This window comes from Amblyomma americanum, chromosome 9, assembly GCF_052857255.1.
Source record: "Amblyomma americanum isolate KBUSLIRL-KWMA chromosome 9, ASM5285725v1, whole genome shotgun sequence".
Lineage (NCBI taxonomy): Eukaryota > Metazoa > Arthropoda > Arachnida > Ixodida > Ixodidae > Amblyomma > Amblyomma americanum.
The window spans coordinates 146,219,024-146,235,697 of record NC_135505.1 but is presented as its reverse complement, the minus strand read 5'-3'; the positions used below and the strand labels follow the sequence as shown (position 1 = coordinate 146,235,697).

At 48.0% G+C, this 16,674-nt stretch overlaps 1 protein-coding gene across 1 annotated transcript in view; it reads left to right on the top strand.

Annotated features, from left to right (window-relative positions):
- Positions 1–16,674, top strand: part of LOC144103766 (phospholipid-transporting ATPase ABCA3-like) — a 37,336-nt gene that overhangs the window by 18,338 nt on the left and 2,324 nt on the right. The window contains exons 5-8 of the mRNA XM_077636420.1: positions 9,254–9,403; positions 11,448–11,691; positions 12,202–12,393; positions 15,118–15,296. Coding sequence (XP_077492546.1) covers positions 9,254–9,403; positions 11,448–11,691; positions 12,202–12,393; positions 15,118–15,296 — 765 coding nt within the window. The remainder of the gene's footprint in view (positions 1–9,253; positions 9,404–11,447; positions 11,692–12,201; positions 12,394–15,117; positions 15,297–16,674) is intronic.

Below are 16,674 nucleotides of genomic sequence, written 5' to 3'. Positions count from 1 at the left end.
TACTAAAACAAAATGCTGGGCCTCGATCGCATATTCCGAAGAGACACATTTCGCTATGTGGGACGCCGTAGTGAAAGGCTCCGGAAATTTCTACCACCTGGCGTTCTTCAGCGTGCAACGAAGTCGCACAGTACACAGGGCTCCAGCATTTCGCCTCCATCGAAATGTGAACGCCGCGGCCGGGATCGAACCCGCCTCTTTCGGGCAAGTAATCTTGTGACTGTACGTTCGTAGCACCGCGGGGAAATAAATAAAATGACAGCACGTACACGACGCGAACGAATACGAATGAGCTGAACAGTGGCAACTGTTCAGAGAATTTCAATTTTCATTGCTCACCTGCACATTGATGGAGAAATAGCCTTTGCGGTTTCGGTAGACTTCCGCATCTGCGCCACCCGGGCTGTTGATGCGGACATGCGTGCAATCTATGCAGCCGGTCACACCAGGGAATTCACCGATCTCATAACAGTCCCGCATCAGCTTTCCAAACTGCGAGACGGCTGGAAACTGCACCAGCATCGGGCGCAGGTGCTTGGCAATCAGCAAGGTGTCCTTGCCAACTGCGCGGCACACCGTGGGCTGCGAAATCCGCACCAGATCCCCGGTGACGGTTTGGAAAGTACCGGCCCCATCAAACCTCAAAGCCAGGAGTAGCTGCAGCATCGGAGGAATAGGCGGTCCCCTGTTGTCGGGGCTTTCACGCAGGGGCAACACGGTGAGCAGCTCCCGCACGGCGTTCTTGGAGAACCGATAGCGGGCGAGAAACTGCTCGTCGTCGTAGAGCTCCATCGGGTTCCCCCGATCTTGTAACGCTGGCCGTGGGATCTTCGGCAACGAATGGGCCTCAGAAAATACTACGTCCATGGCGTGGCAAGCGAACTCGAACGCAGCTACCCTCCGCGCGACGTCCGATCGGTAGGTGGCCATGTTGGAAAATACAACGAAGTCAGCTTCAAGCAAGCTCCTCAGCCGACTTGAAGTTGGACCGAACTAGGATCGAGCCAAGCCGGTTGCAAGTCGCACTTCAAGCCGAGTTCGGTTTATGAAACACGATGGAGCTCACTTGAGACTGATGGAAGTTAAGTTCGAGCCAAGTTACATTTCTGCATTCGGGGGTAAGTATGGATGGGAGGGGGTCAAAGAAATGACAGCTGTGACGCGAAAGGCGCGGGGGAGGGGGGGGGGGTTGAGGGTGTTAGTCCCGCTGGCGCACTGCAGGGAGGTGGTGAATGGCGAGTTTTTCGTTGAGTTGAAGAGCGAAGTCCCTGGGCATATGGACCTCCTTCACCCCGCGACGTCACGAAGATGCGGTGGCGCTGACGTTAGCAGCGACTTTCGCATGGTAGGCAAAACAGGTTCCGCTTGCCCGTGCCTACCGCAGCTGCCGCAGTTACCGGCGGCTGCTTCAAGCCTGTGCACTGCAGAAGCAGCATATATTCACCAGCTGCGTCACTGCTGGATCCGCGCAGTAGCATAAAAAATATTAAATTAGCCGCGATAGGTTTCTCGCGCATAAATGCCGCATTCGGAAACTGGCTAACAGGCATTGGGCCACGGTAGTAAAGCGCGAAGTCTGGGAGTCGATAGGCACTGCCACTCAATGCACTTAATAGCATGCAAGTTACTGCGTTCATTCACCTGAACTTCAGGATAGTAGGCTGATAATTGCTCAAGGAAAAAAAGACATATGCAACTGCACACGTACGTACTTATCACCTTGAGCCGGAGAGCACGGGGCGCCGACAGGTTCACTCGCCCCCAAGGAATGCGTTTTTTTGTTAATAGCACACCATGTTTTAATGGCGCGTTTTGTGACATTTAATATTTACTTGAAACTGTTTCTTGATATGACGACGTAATTATTTCATTCGAGTAGAAAGAAGTCTGGTAAGTTGTGTCAATCTTGCGCGGTCGCGTTGGTGTGCTTAGAATAGCGTACCTTAAGTGTGCTAAACGCCATATACTTTTTCATTGCATCATGCATGTGTCATGTTTCATGAGGTAGCACATGATCGCGAAGCTTGTTTGGAAAGAAGCAGCCGCAGGCGTGCTATTAACAGACACGTGGCGAGATTGAGAGGTGACGCGGCATGAAAAGTGTTTTCGTTATTCATGCATGCGATATGTAACTAACTTTGTGCAAATATGGAATTCCTACGCTAGTTTCAGTAATTCCTTTTATTTATAGCTATACCTGGTGCAGTTCTGGGTAATTATAATTAACACCGTCGTCAAGTCCCCCCAAGCTAGGTCTCAAATAATTGAGTAGATAGTGCGCAGTTTTTCTTATGCCAGCATGTACATAAAGCCCCGTTCTGTATGATGACGCGATTAGTTCTTTTTCTATATGATCAGTACTTATGCATGCATAGTTACATAAAAACGCTTCTTACAAAAAATAACTAACACAGTACTGCACGTGTAGGGAAAAAAATCGAGAGATTTATTACGCTCCTCAACGTCTCAGGAATAGTTTGCGACAAATGGAATCATTTGATTTTCATGCGAATTACGAAGGTGAGTGATCCAGTCGCAGAAAATGTGAGAGGTCAGAAAACGAACCTTAAAGGTTATTCCCTCGTTTATGGCATCTTCGCTTTCGCTTTGGTGAAAGAAATGCGGCACTGAAATCAATGAAATTACCTCACAATTTTTGACGACCACACTTCTAAAAAGCGTAATTTATAAATTTGTACTCAATATTTTGCTATAATTTTTCGTCACGAAACTAGACTTCAGGGCTAGGAAAGAAAATAATTCTAGAAATCAAAAATTCTCACCAAATCGACCAGTTCAACAAGAGGACAAGTCGGCCTGGCTGGTGCGTGGTCATGCGGCTAAAAACAGCACTAAGCGAGACAGGAGATCGGGGACACGACGCTGTCCCCACTTTTCGCGCAGCGCGACACGTACGTATGTCAGCAGACGATGAGCGCATGTCTGCTCCGACGAAACAACGCCAGCACTTCCCCTCACTACTGGCCCGAAGTAAAATCATTCCGGCTAGTGCAGAGTGTCAAAACTTGTTTTATTCAATGCCTAGCGCATAAATAAACGGCAGGAACGCTTTCTACATGTTTACTACTAACCATATATACAATACACAGTGGCAAACTCTCTTTATAGGCCGCACGTGGACAACGCGAGCTCGTATAATTCGACAAATTACTAAGTTGGAAGCATCGACCATTGCTATGATTCGCAGAAACTGGAAACGTGCCTGCAAGCTTTGAAAACCCGCGCTCAACACCTATCCGCGACGCCACTCCCCGACCTTTTGCCTACCACGAGCTCGCTAGCGACTGCAGCGCCACCTCGTTTGTTTACAAACATGCAGGAGGTCCATACCGGGGGCAGGTTTCCTTTTGTGCGGTTGATATTGTTGGGGGTGGTTTGGATATGCCAGGATTCCAGAAGGAGCCTTTTGTGGTAATTTGTTTCGGTTACGAGGATGCGGGTTTCTTCGAAGTTGATTCTATGGTCGGAGTCCTCGGAATGTTCGGCTACTGGATTACGCTTTCTTGCGAATTTGCAGGCGTCGTTTTTATTGGTGACTTGCAATCGCAGAGTTGGAGCACTTCTGGAGCAACGTTTCCTGCTCTTTTCGGAGCAACTGTATTCCAAACGCAGATCTGAGGCACGGATCGAGTCTTCCAACCGTAGACAGGGAGCGGTTGCCGAGCCGAGATTGCTCCGTGGAGCAGTCGGGACTGCTCCGCCGAAATCGGCGGATCCGACCGGAAGTTTGCGTGACGTTCTTATTCAGCGGCGATAGCGGCGCCCTACATGCTCTGGCCTGTATGCTCTGGCCAGAGCAAGTGTACTCCAATCGCAATTTCAGGTCGCGCGCTCTGCGCCGGATTCAGGCGCTCTGTCACGGAGCGTGCAGAGCGCTCCGGGCCTGCGATTGGAATTCACCATATGTTGCCGAATTCTTTCTTTGAAATTTTTGGTTTCGCCGATGTAGCTTGCGTCGCAGTCGGCGCATGGAATTTGGTAGACAATGCCTTGGGCTCTTTCTCTCGGCGGCCGGTCTTTGGGAACAGGTAGGCAAAGCGCAACAGTGCGATCCGTAGGGCATCCACAAGAGGTGGGTTGTCGATGCGACTATTATAGAAATGGTCAATTGATTTTGTACAGACTTCCCCAATGAATCAATCAGTCACAGTTTTCTTTGCAAAAGAACTGAAGGCGACAAGAAAAAGCAGTCCTCGCGACCGCTTGACAAGCCTCACCACCCCTCCAAAGAGGCAGTTTTTTAGCGACTTAAACGGCTACATAACAGTTCGCTGTTAAGGACACAATTGAAAAACAAAACATATTACATAGAAGAAACATACATTCGTGCACATAAATAATATTTGGACATGATATGGTTGTATATATTTACTATTCTATATTCATTTGCACATATTGTAGGATGTAGACTACAACCGCATTCCTTCCTATACATATTTCATTTTGTCTACTCATGGACTATACATGGTTTGCATGTGACGTCACGTCCGGCGGCGCGCGCTGCGGCGGACATGTTGGTGCAGTCTGTGCGGAGTCGGTGGAGTGCGGGTCGCACGCGTTTCCTCGCTATTGGTAACACGTGCAATTTTGTTGCCTTTTGTGTGGCATTCCGCCGCTTCTCAGTAAGCAGCCGTTAGACGCTACCTACCGCTTAGATCTTACGGGGTCGGAGCGCGTTCGGTATGCGGAAAAAGTGCGTCTCTGCGATAATATCGACCCGTTCATGCTGCGGCCGGGAACGGACACAAGCGATGTCGACATATTTCCAGAGATTTGTTACGGTGACATCGTCAATTACCTTGTTTTTTCTGCAAGCTTTCTGACCCTTGAAGAAATGAAGGCGTTTAAGTCCACCGAGGCGCATAATTATTTCACTAGCGGCTGGGTGAAGGGACTGTCGGCAAAACAGCTGCAAGGGGACAAGGTGCTTCTACTTGGAGAGGTAAGCCGCAGGGCATTGATCTTTGTAAGGATTAGAGTAAAGAAATAACGGTTATTAAATCCACAAGTGACTGAGTGCAAGCAATCACTCAGTAAAGTTTTAAAAAGAACTGTTTACAAACTGTCAGGCTAGTGATTCATTTCTTCATATGTACTGAACCTGGACGCCTTCAGATTAAATCACGAGTTATTCTATTTTTATGGGCATATGAAAGGAACCGTTGCTGGTTTATCTTAGTTTGGAAACCCAACAAGTTATTGCGCAAAAAAGAAACGGTCACGAGTGAAGAGATTGTTATCGCTCGCTACAGATTTGCCGACCAACAATTTAGGTGTCGCCTATCGCGTCGCGCAGTTTTTATGGCCCGCCTTAACTGATCAAGCCATCGCTGTTGCCGTTTTCGACGGTCCGGTAGCGCGACAGGATCGACAGTGACGTGTGCCTTCGCAGAGATGTGTCCAATGTTAATTTGGATTCGTAGCCTCCACTGTTGCCGACTCCTCAGCCTGACACTCCGCTTGAGCCGCGCGTTTCTGGGTCCGTCGTCTTGCCGCGCGAGTGTGGCGACCGGGATCACCATGTTTTGCGCTGTAGCCGAGCAAAAGCGTGGGGGCCCAGTCCGGGTCCGTCTCCTCCCACAGTTTTGATGGTCTGCCTACAAAATGCAAGAAAAATTTGTTTAAAATGAGATTTTCCGCTATGCTTGTACGTCATGCGCCTAAATAAACATTGTGCATATGCAACGGACTTACCTTTTACGAAGTGGGCGCCGCAAACACGTATGCCCGTCCTTTCGGTGTTGAGATCGGCACGTTTTATACGAGCCAGCCACACCTCCCGTCGCTTCGCGCATAAAGCTTTCGTACGGTCACCTTGATGCTCGATGACCTTTGGAAGACGAAAAAAGTCTGTGTTTGTTGATTTCGCCCAACAAGTGCGGTTGGAGCATCCAACAACAGCGCAGATAACCATCGCAACGCCGTCGAAGTACACCGTACGCGCGAATTGCATCAAGTGCACCACGGCCGCTGCGACTGCACCAACATGGCGGAACAGTATCCCAGGGTTCCCAGCTACGACGTCAGTGCAAGCCATGTATAGACGGTCTATAGACAAAAGCCTACTAAATGTGTGTAGGTATAAATCTATAGATTGCTTATACACTTAAATGAAAAAGGCTAGGGACAATCGATAGACTGAAAAGAAATTTCAGACTATAGACTGCCTGTAGACAATATCCTACTAAAAGTGTGCGGTTATGAACCTATAGATTGTTTATAGACTTAACTGAAAAAGTCTAGTGACAGTCGATAGACTGTGAAAAGAAATTTCAAACACTATAGACTGTCTGTAGACAAAATGCGCAACAGTGAGCTATTTGAGAGTGATAGTCGAGCGTAACAGCGCTCCACTATTCCTCGCTAAATCGCTTCGTCTCGCGAGTTGCCTACCTGTTCCCAAAGACCGGCCACCAAGAGAGAGAGAGAGAGCCCAAGGCATTGTCTACAAAATTTTATGCGCTGACTGGGACGCAAGCTATATCGGCGAAACGAAAAATTTCAAAGAAAGGATTCGGCAACATAAAAACGACGTCCGCAAATTCACAAGAGAGCGCAATCAAGTAGCCGAACATTCCGAGGACTCCGACCATAGAATCAACTTTGAAGAGACCCGCATCCTGGGAACCGAAACAAATTACCACAAGAGGCTCCTTCTGGAATCCTGGCATATCCAAACCACCCCAAATAATATCAACCGCACAAAAGGAAACCTGCCCCCAGTATATGCCCAGGGACTTCGCTCATCGACTAAACGAAAAAAAGTCGCCATTCACCACCTCCCTGTAGTGCGCCAGCGTGACTAACAGCCTCAACCCCCTCCTCCGCGTCTTTCGCGTCACAGCTGTCATTCCTTTGACCCCCCCCTCCCCCCCACCCCTCCATACTTAAAAGATGCTAGCTACTGCCCTCAGTCACCCCTGATGAAGGAGCCGAGTCGGCTTGGAAACGTTGGGTTAAGTTAAAATTTTTGGTTGGAGATGTGCAGTTCACTATAAGTCTTCACACCCAACCAGAGAGGCAAATCTGTCAAAATGTTTAGTTTTCAACCTTTGACATTGGCTGACCTTCGGGTTGACCTGCGACGTTAAGAACATCTGACGGGGTGATGCGAAGCCGCCACGTGATGACATCCGATTGGGGTGTCGTAAGACCATGTGACACCACATCACAGCTACGTGGTCGTGTGGGCGTATATAGAACGGCTGTCGCGAGCGTATAGCGGAGCTGCCATGGACGAGCCTTGAGACGCTTAGCTTAGCTTGCTTTTCGCTGAATTATTTTGGTTTGGTTTAGGGGTGTTTAACGTTCCAAAGCGACTCAGGCTATGAGAGACGCCGTAGTGGAGGGCTCCGGAAATGGGGACCACCTGGGGTTTTTTAACGTGCACTGATTTTCGCTGAATTCCAGGGTTAGCCAGATTAAGCCAATGCCAGTTTTTTTTTTTTCAATTTTTCAATCTTTATGGATTGCCCTAACCTACACTCTTGTTTGATATTTTTCCAGGGCAAGATTTCGTGTTGGTCCCAAATTTAGCTCGCATAACTCAGCCACACGTAAAGTCAGTGTCTATTTGAGAGCGCTCGACTATTCCTAGCTAAATCGCTTCGTCTCGCGAGTTCAACGTTAAAAGACAACGCCACTCCTGTCTACACTCTGGACACGTCTGCACATAACCAAGTGCACTTGCAAAATCGGCAAACATCACGTGGTTTCATGACGTACCACAACCCGGCAGAGCAAATCATTGCTCTGCCATGTCACATGCCAGCGCAATTGGCCAACTCGGCCCTAACTGTCACGTGATCTCATGACGCCACCCTCCCCTTCGACCTATCAGCTCTCGGCCATCCACGTGACCCTTTGAAGTCATCACTGACCTCGACCAGTCAGCGAATATTATCACTAACCACGCCGTGTTTCTTGTGTGGTGGGGCTTCTAGCGGTGTCGCATTATAATGACATTTCACATTTACACCTCTTTTGCTAAGGCGCGCGCTGAGGGCTCAACGGGGCACAGCGGAGGCAGGGGGAACGGCGAAATTAACGAGACACGAGAATGTCGCGAGCATGGTCGCAGCAGATGGCTGTCATTTTCGGCTTGCTGCTCAAGAAGGCCTAGGTGCGAATCGAGGCTCAAGCAAGCCGGCTGTTTTTATCATCCGTAGGGCGCCCACAAGGGGTGGGTTGTCGATGCGCCTATTATAGAAATGGTCAATTGATTTTGTACAGACTTCCCTAATCAATCAATCAATCAAGCAACTAATCAACCAGTTTTCTTTGCAAAAGAACTGAAGGCGACAAGAAAAAGCAGTCCTCGCGACCGCTTTGACAAGCCTCACCACCCCTCCAAAGAGGCAGTTTTCTAGCGACTGAAACGGCTACATAACAGTTCGCTGTTAAGTACACAATTGAAAAACAAAACATATTACATAGAAGAAACATACATTCGTGCACATAAATAATATTTGGACATGATATGGTTGTATGTATTTACTATTCTATATACATTTGCACATATTGTAGGATCTAGACTACAACCGCATTCCTTCCTATACATATTTCATTTTGCCTATTCATAAACTACAGACGGTATATAGACAAAAACCTACTAAATGTGTGTAGTTATAAATCTATAGATTGCTTATACACTTAATTGAAAAAGTCTAGGTACAATCGATAGACTGTGAAAAGAAATTTCAGAGTATAAACTGTATGTAGACAAAATCCCACTAAAAGTGTGTGGTTATGAACCTATAGATTGTTTATAGACTTAATTGAAAAAGTCTTCGGACAGTCGATAGACTGTGAAAAGAAATTTGATACACTATAGACTGTGGACAATATCCTACTAAAAGCGTGTGGTTATGAACTTAATGACTGTTTATAGACTTAACTGAAAAAGTCTAGGGACAGTCGATAGACTGTGAAAAGAAATTTCATACACTATAGACTGTCTGTCGACAAAATCCTACTAAAAGTGTGGGGTTATGAACCTATAGATTATTTATAGACTTCATTGAAAAAGTCTTGGGACAGTCGATAGACTGAAAAGAAATTTCATACACTATAGACTGTCTGTAGACCAAATCCTACTAAAAGTGTGTGGTTATGAACCTACTGGTTGTTTACAGACTTAGCTGAAAAAGTCTTATGAACAGTCTATAGACTGTCAAAAGAAATTCTGGTAAGGCGCGCCCCTTCCAAGGCAATATTATTCTTCTCCCGGCAGATGAAAGTGGAAAGCCTGCCGGGTTGGGCGTTCGACGGCCTCACGGTCAACTACCTGGGGCCCCTGTTTTCGGGGGTGTACATCGCCTTCCTCGTTCCGCTCTTGCGGAGGATCGGCGCCATCGAGTACGAATTCTCCTCCGGTCTCGCGGTGAGTGCAGCTTCGCCGACTTACGCGTACTCCGTTAGCGACCTGAAGAAAGCGTTCGAGCCAGGAAAACCAGTAAAATGGCGGCTAACTGCGGCATTAATTTGCTTGTCGCGAAGAACAATAGCACGCGAGGAGAGTAATTGGCGCTGATATCTCTGTGCAGCATGTCTTAGAGAGATCAATGGGTTCCTCGGTGGTTCCTTGCAGTAATTGCAAATAGATCTGCCCGGATAGCTGGGATAACTTGTTTTGATATCATTGTGTTCTTATTGTCGTTTATGCGCCGAGTATGACAGTCGGCGAAAACGTATTTTGCGCTCTTGGACGAGACTACAGTTTGGAAACGCCTTGCGCCTTTCCTTTCTTCATAACCTCTTCCTCGCAATACCTTTATTTATATAAATAAGGTCTAGAGAAATTCTGTAGACTTCTTATAGACTACTGCCTCCCTATAGGTATTTGCTTTTGTCTATTCCTATAAACTGTCTATAAACAAAAGTGTACTGGAAGTGTATGGCCATACATTTCTGTAACGACTATCGACTGCCTATAGGATTTGCATTGTCTGTAGGGTAGACTACAGGATTTTTCTATAAAACGTCGATAGACTTACACCATAGACTGCAAAAAAATTTTTGTCAGTGCTAAGCGAGACGGAGCTAGAGTACCGGAGTTTACCGCGAGTTTCATCTCCCACAGAAACCTACGTATTGTCACGTAGTGCTGCCGCAAGCTTCGAAGAATGAATAAACAAACAGTAGACATATTCGCGGCCATATTATATCTGCCGAGGATTCAGACGACGGCAAACTTTTCCGCTCTAACTAGAGTCCCCGCAAATGGCTGGCGCCAATAAAAATCGCGCTCTATTCGGCTCCCGCTTAAACACCTAAAATTTCCTGGGTGTCTCGTACAGCCGCTGAAAACCATTTTCCTAACGCCACAATTCGAGCACAGGAGAAAAATGTGTTCTATTCTAACGCACCCAGTACGATTAAATTAAGATATCTTTAATTCAATTTCTTATGTTTGTTTAAATTTGTGAATTCCTTCACGTGCTGGTATTTTTCACAACGCCAGTGGTGCTCAAAATGAAAAATGGAGGGTGAGTAGTCTCGAATACAAGGGACTGCTGCTTCGGCAAAACTTGGTGCACGTTTCCTATTTGTAACAGCTTGCGCTGTCCATGTAGGGCGTTTTCAAGGAATTCGAGGTTGTTCCGTGCAAGTATTGCAAGCAAATCTAGTGGAACTGGTTGTATCTCACATGACACTCAACTTCCAGCAGCGTTTGGTCCTGGAAAATGTCATTCGGTGAGTACAACCGTAGCAGACCGACGATCACACACTTTAGCTACCGACGCGTAGCGTTTCGTTTAAGTCAGAAGGGATGGAATACACGTCGCAGTTGTCCGAATCCGAAGCCTCGAAACTCAAAACATGGAGAGGTCGGGTAGGTATGTTACGGGGTCACGTGCGTCCAGACGCCGTTCTCACTTCACGTCACTGGTCAGTTTCGCCTCGCCCTACCGTCTGCTAGCTACCCTGGTCAGCTTAGGTGCTGGGTCAGCGGTCTGAGCATCCGCCCAGCATGCAGGAGGTGCGAGGTTGAATCCCCAGAGCCCCCGCGTACAAATTGGTGACACAATGGGTGCACGCTTTATCCTTTGTACTCGGCTTATCTGGGGTCAAATGTCTGGGAAATGTTTCTTTGACCCAGTCTTGTGTAGACGGAAATGCCTTTTGTGACTTCGCTCTTTGGCAACAGATGCCCTTGCGCCACAAAAATTGACCAGAATCAGCTTAGCTGGTACAACGACTTTCCTGACAGGCGATGGTCTCGGGTGTGATTCCAGGAGGAATTTTTCTTCCACTGCGAAGTTTCTGATAAAGCTTCGTAGCTTCGTCTGTAACAACAAGGCTGTGCTCATGTGGAGGCTAATGAGTAATTACTCCACCTCTGGAATTGCTCCAAGCAGTGTAATATTCACGTCGCATTCGCTGCCCTATCAAAGCCCGCTCAATTCAGTGCTTTCGTATTCCAGGAACACCAGGGAATCATGGGACTGTCCAGCGGCCAGTTCTTCGTGGGCCACTTCCTCACCGCGATCACGTTCGCCGTCTTCGAAGGGGCCTCCGTCATCGCCGTCATGTACATCCGCGAGCTGAAGGACTCCGGGACTCCGTACGCACACGACATCGACCCATCGCTCCTGGCAGCCTCGTTCGGCATGTTTCACATCGGCCACACGCTCTTCGCCATGATGCTCGCATGGGTGTTTCCCGAGGGTGAGCATCGGCGTGGGTGCGAGAAGAGTTCTTTAGTAGTACCAGATTCGAGACTGAGCAAATCTAGCCGAAACTTGCTGTAGAAACAGGAGTAGATACATGAATCCAGATACGCCGGGATGTCCGTTTCCGGTACCATATGGCGCGGAATTTCCATTCCCGCATCACTGGCAGGTTTGTACAACCCTGGCTTCCGCCGCGACAACACAAGAGCCGCATGTGCCCACACTTTTTACCTGCCAAAGTTGCTACACCGAAGAGCCAGCTGCGACCTGCTCGAACGTGGCATAGGGGAGAGGGAATATACCCCTCTCCACTGTAGTATGGCATGGTCGTGCATGGCAGCTCACAACGAGGTTCTTACGCTGTCGCAATGTCTCAGCTAATCTTGCGTTGCGCTGCGTTAATCTTACTGCGAGATTTTCAAGTTTCTGACGGGGCTACCACTGGCGAAGCGCAACTATAGTGAGTGGGTGCTTGGAGGTTGTCTCACCGCCCTTCTTCGCCCAGGCTGGACGGGACAGCTGGTGGGAATCCTCACCACGATAGTCGCGCCTTTCTTCATCGAGTGGGGACAGAAGCTGGTGACCGTGCCGGAGTACATCCTGGCACCCAGAGGCACCAAAATTCGGTCGGGGGTGCTGCCACACACTGGAACAGCCTCTGTCCTGAGGATCATCTTCCTCGCCAGGGACTACGAAGGTCAGTGGAGGTCGCGGGACAGTACACAGGTATTCGTACCTGCACACGCAGCGCACACTGGGCTGTTTCGTAGACACTTCTTTCACACAAGTCAGCACCGAATGTTTACCCGAAGAGGTGACTAAATAAATTGACTCGATCCTTTGCTCGTCCTTAACACCGAACTTCTTTCAGCCACCTTCTGTAAGTGTTTCTGGCAGCGTATTCGAGACAGACCGTGAGGAAGGCCTCACGGCTTGTTTTATTTCTCGCTAACCGCTGATTAGGTGTACTGTGTAATGTCAGTGCGCGCTGAAGAGCCCCAAGTGGTCGAAATTTCCGGCTTCCTTCACTACGGCTTTCCTCATAGCCTAATACCTGTGTAACACGGGCGTTTTCAACGACAGTTCAGTTAACCGCCAGTTGAGGATTTCAACTGCCGTTGAGCTCAGTTGGAATCGCCAGCTGTTACACGAGCACTTCGCGTTCAGTTCAGTTAGCAATCTAACCACATGACCTCGCGTCTAGAGCGAAGTGTAAATAAGAAAAAAGCAGTGTGTGCATTTTTTTCTTGTAAATGATTGTAGTGGAAATATATTCTATACTACAGAGACAATCCTTTTTGTGTATTTTTTGCTTTGCGGTAAAAATTTGCGGGTGCTAAGCACACTGAGCCAAGACAGGCCAGTAAAGGGCAAGTTTTTCGGTCCGCAGGACGCCATTTTGTCAGTTGGCCGTTCAACTGGGATCCCAGATCTCAGTCAAACTCAACTGCCGTTGATATTTCAACGAAGTACTTTGATTTGGGCTAGTTGGTTCATATCTTGAAAGAAGTTAGGACGGCGCTAAAACGACCAAGACAAAGAGGCACGAACACAACAGGACGGGCACAACAGGACGGGCGCCCGTCCTGTTGTGTTCGTGCCTCTTTGTCTTTGTCGTTTTAGCGCCGTCCTAACTTCTTTCAAGATATTTCAACGGCAGTTAGCACTGCCGTGTAACACCGCTAACTGCCGTTCAGTTCAACTGAGAGTCAACTGAACTGCCGCTGAAAACACCCGTGTAACACGGGTATAAGTCGCTTTGGGACATTAAACTCGCATAACCTAAACTGAACTAGGTGCCCGAAGGACGAGTACCAATTCTTGCTGCTGTCGTTCATTTCTTCAATAATTTCTCATTTCTAAATAACAACACTATAACCACCACCACTGCCACTTGATGTTTTTATACAACACCAAGTGACAGTGGTGGTGCTCTTATAGAAAAACAAACAAAAAATCATGTGTGACTCGCGAGTGCGTGAAAACATCACGCCAATGAAAGCCGTCACCTTGCGCTTGTAGCTTCCAAGCTCTGAGCTGGAATAGTAAGTGCAAGTGCCTACAGGACAGTGAATAGAAAACAGTATGGGCCTGTCGACTCGCATCAAGAGGAAGAGGTAACGCCAGACGTCCGCAGTGGAGCGGATTCAGATAACCCCAGTCTCATAATCTACTCATAGTGAGAAAACTCCTCACCTCTGCCGGTTTTCATCTCAATCCTGTCGATGCTGCTTCAGGAAACGTACATCATGCGATATCATTAAGGCCCAACGTCCCCAGACCCGCCGATGGTGTCACACTTTGCCAACTGCCATCTGGCAGGTGACGAGGGTGGTATACAGGTGTACCACCTGCACGGGTGTTACATGGAAGAGCCAGGTGGCGAAATGGGGAGAAGGCAATCAATCTCTGCTCTTATAGGGGAAAAGAGGAAGAGAGGAAGAGACAAGGAGGTGGCTGCCATAGGAAGAACCCTGTCACCTGCCGAAGTTGGCCAGCTGCGTCCTGACAACTGCCAGCTGCGTCCTGACACCTGCCACGTTGGTAGCTAGGTGTCAGGTGCCACGGTTGGCAGGTGGAGAAGTCGTGCATGGCAGCTCACAGTGAGGCTCTTATGCTATCGCGTTCCCGCAGCTAATGGTAATTCACTGTCCTTCGAGTTTTTGGACTCCAGTTCCACATACTGGGTGCTCGGCGGAAAATTTTCAAAAGTAGCCTTTTTGGCGTAAAAATAGGCTTTCGCGGCTTAGTGTTACCAGTGTTGGCGGACACCAGAAAACCGGTGATTCTTTATAAAATCATTGAGTTAGGCGCCTAGTTGCAATTTGAGATTTGTAGCTGGTCGTTAGTAATAGCCATATCAGTTTATATAATTTCGAAAACGCGATTACCCTTGGCGCTGTGGCTCGACAAAATTTGGATTTTCGACTTTACCTGCACACCTTTTCGAAAGGATGCACGCAAAGCGTACTTTGCCTGCATACTTTTGAACGGGAATGTATTTTCGCACGATGCAGCCAAATTTTGTCGAACCAAAGCGGCGAGGGTAATCGTGTTTTCGAAATCCAAAAACTCGTATGGCTATTACTAACGACCGGCTATAAATAACCAATTGCAACCAGTTGTTTATGTGTGATAGTTAATAAGTTAGTTATAAGAAATTAGTTAACCAGTGTACTACTTAGGCAATAGACCGATTTTCTAGTATCCACCAACGCTGGTAATACCATGCCGAAAAAGCCGTACTTTTACCCCGAAAAGCCTATCTTTGAAAATTTTTGAAAGTCTTCCTTGAAACACCCGGTATTCAGTGGACAATTGGTGACATTATCTGACTGTGCCCAAGTAGCAGGTTGTCTTGAGAGCTGTTTCCGTAATAATCGCTTCCGATATCTGGCTCTGCGAATGGTCGACATCGCAGGACGCGCCGGATGGTCCCTCGTTGCCAGGAGGGTGCTGGAACGAGACAACGTCACCATCTTGGAACTGTGGGCTGTGATGCTGGCATCGGACGCTGCCATGATGCTGCTGGCCTGGTACCTCTCCAAGGTTCTGCCTTGGAGCACGAACAACCCGCAGAACCCTTTCTTCTTTCTCATGGTGAGAGGAGAAGCAGGTACTTAAGGAGGTGGATGCGCAAAAACTTCGGATTTCTGTCTTTAACGTGCACTGACATCGCACAGCACAAGGGCGCCTTAGCGTTTTTCCTCCATAAAAACGCAGCCGCCGCGGTCGGGTACTGATCCGGAGTTCCCGGGTTCGAACCCTACCGCGGCGGCTGCGTTTTTATGGAGGAAAAACGCTAAGGCGCCCGTGTGCTGTGAGATGTCAGTGCACGTTAAAGATCCCCAGGTGGTCGAAATTATTCCGGAGCCCTCCACTACGGCACCTCTTTCTTCCTTTCTTCTTTCACTCCCTCCTTCATCCCTTCCCTTACGGCGCGGTTCAGGTGTCCAACGATATATGAGACAGATACTGCGCCATTTATTTTCCCCCCAAAACCAATTATTACTTGCCGGTTATTGCCGGAGAAATGCCGTTGGCCCGCATCAAAACACACTGGAGCATCCTTGTAGTGTTTAGTCACATAGTTTGAGAGTTTATTCGCATAGAAACTCTACCATAGACTTCGCCCAAGTGTTTCACTGACGATACATTAGCTGCTAAGTAAGAGAAACCATTATTACATGCTATGATAGCTTGAAAACGGAGCCTTGAAAACAGCGCCTCGAACCGGAGTGAAAGGCGAAGTGGTGGCGCGCCTTATTCGCAACATACAACAAGCAACATACCAATAGAAAGTAGTTAACCACCACAAGAACACCAGGAAAAACTGCACAAGATTGCCGCAACCTCATCTATCACTCAACACGGAACAAGCACACGTCCTTCGCAAAGTTTAAGCTAAGATTTTCCCCACCGCACTAATACTGGCCAACTTCGGATGGCGTGACACACCTCACTGCCCCAACTGTCCGATGATGAGGGCAGATACATTCTGTACTCATGCAACACTGCCATTACCTCTCCTTTTTTCTCCTACCCTCCCCCCTTCCTTCTTAGTGGATTGGCTACACTCGGGCTCGGCAGATGATCAGCGGGCCTTAGCGGCGCAAGACTTTTAACTGGACTTTAGCGCTGACCCCGAAGAAAGGCTTTTTCCTTCTCCTCCACTCCTGTAGTTTTTTCTTCCTTGCCAAGAAAAACTATCGCCGAGCATAGCACACCACAGATAGCCAAGTACATGAGGAATTAACTTGAAAGGAAACATAAAAACCCATGGGAATGCGAGCCGATAAGACGCAAGTGGATGTATACTAAATACTGGAAGCATTCTCTGCTGTGCCTGCGCACATGTGGCAGTTTTAAAAGTGCTGGCATTTCTCTTAGAGTTCTTACTGTCTTTAACATTGAAGATATTTCCCGCAGCTTCAACTCTTACGACAGCCGAAAACCCTCGATCGGCCCGCATCGCCAT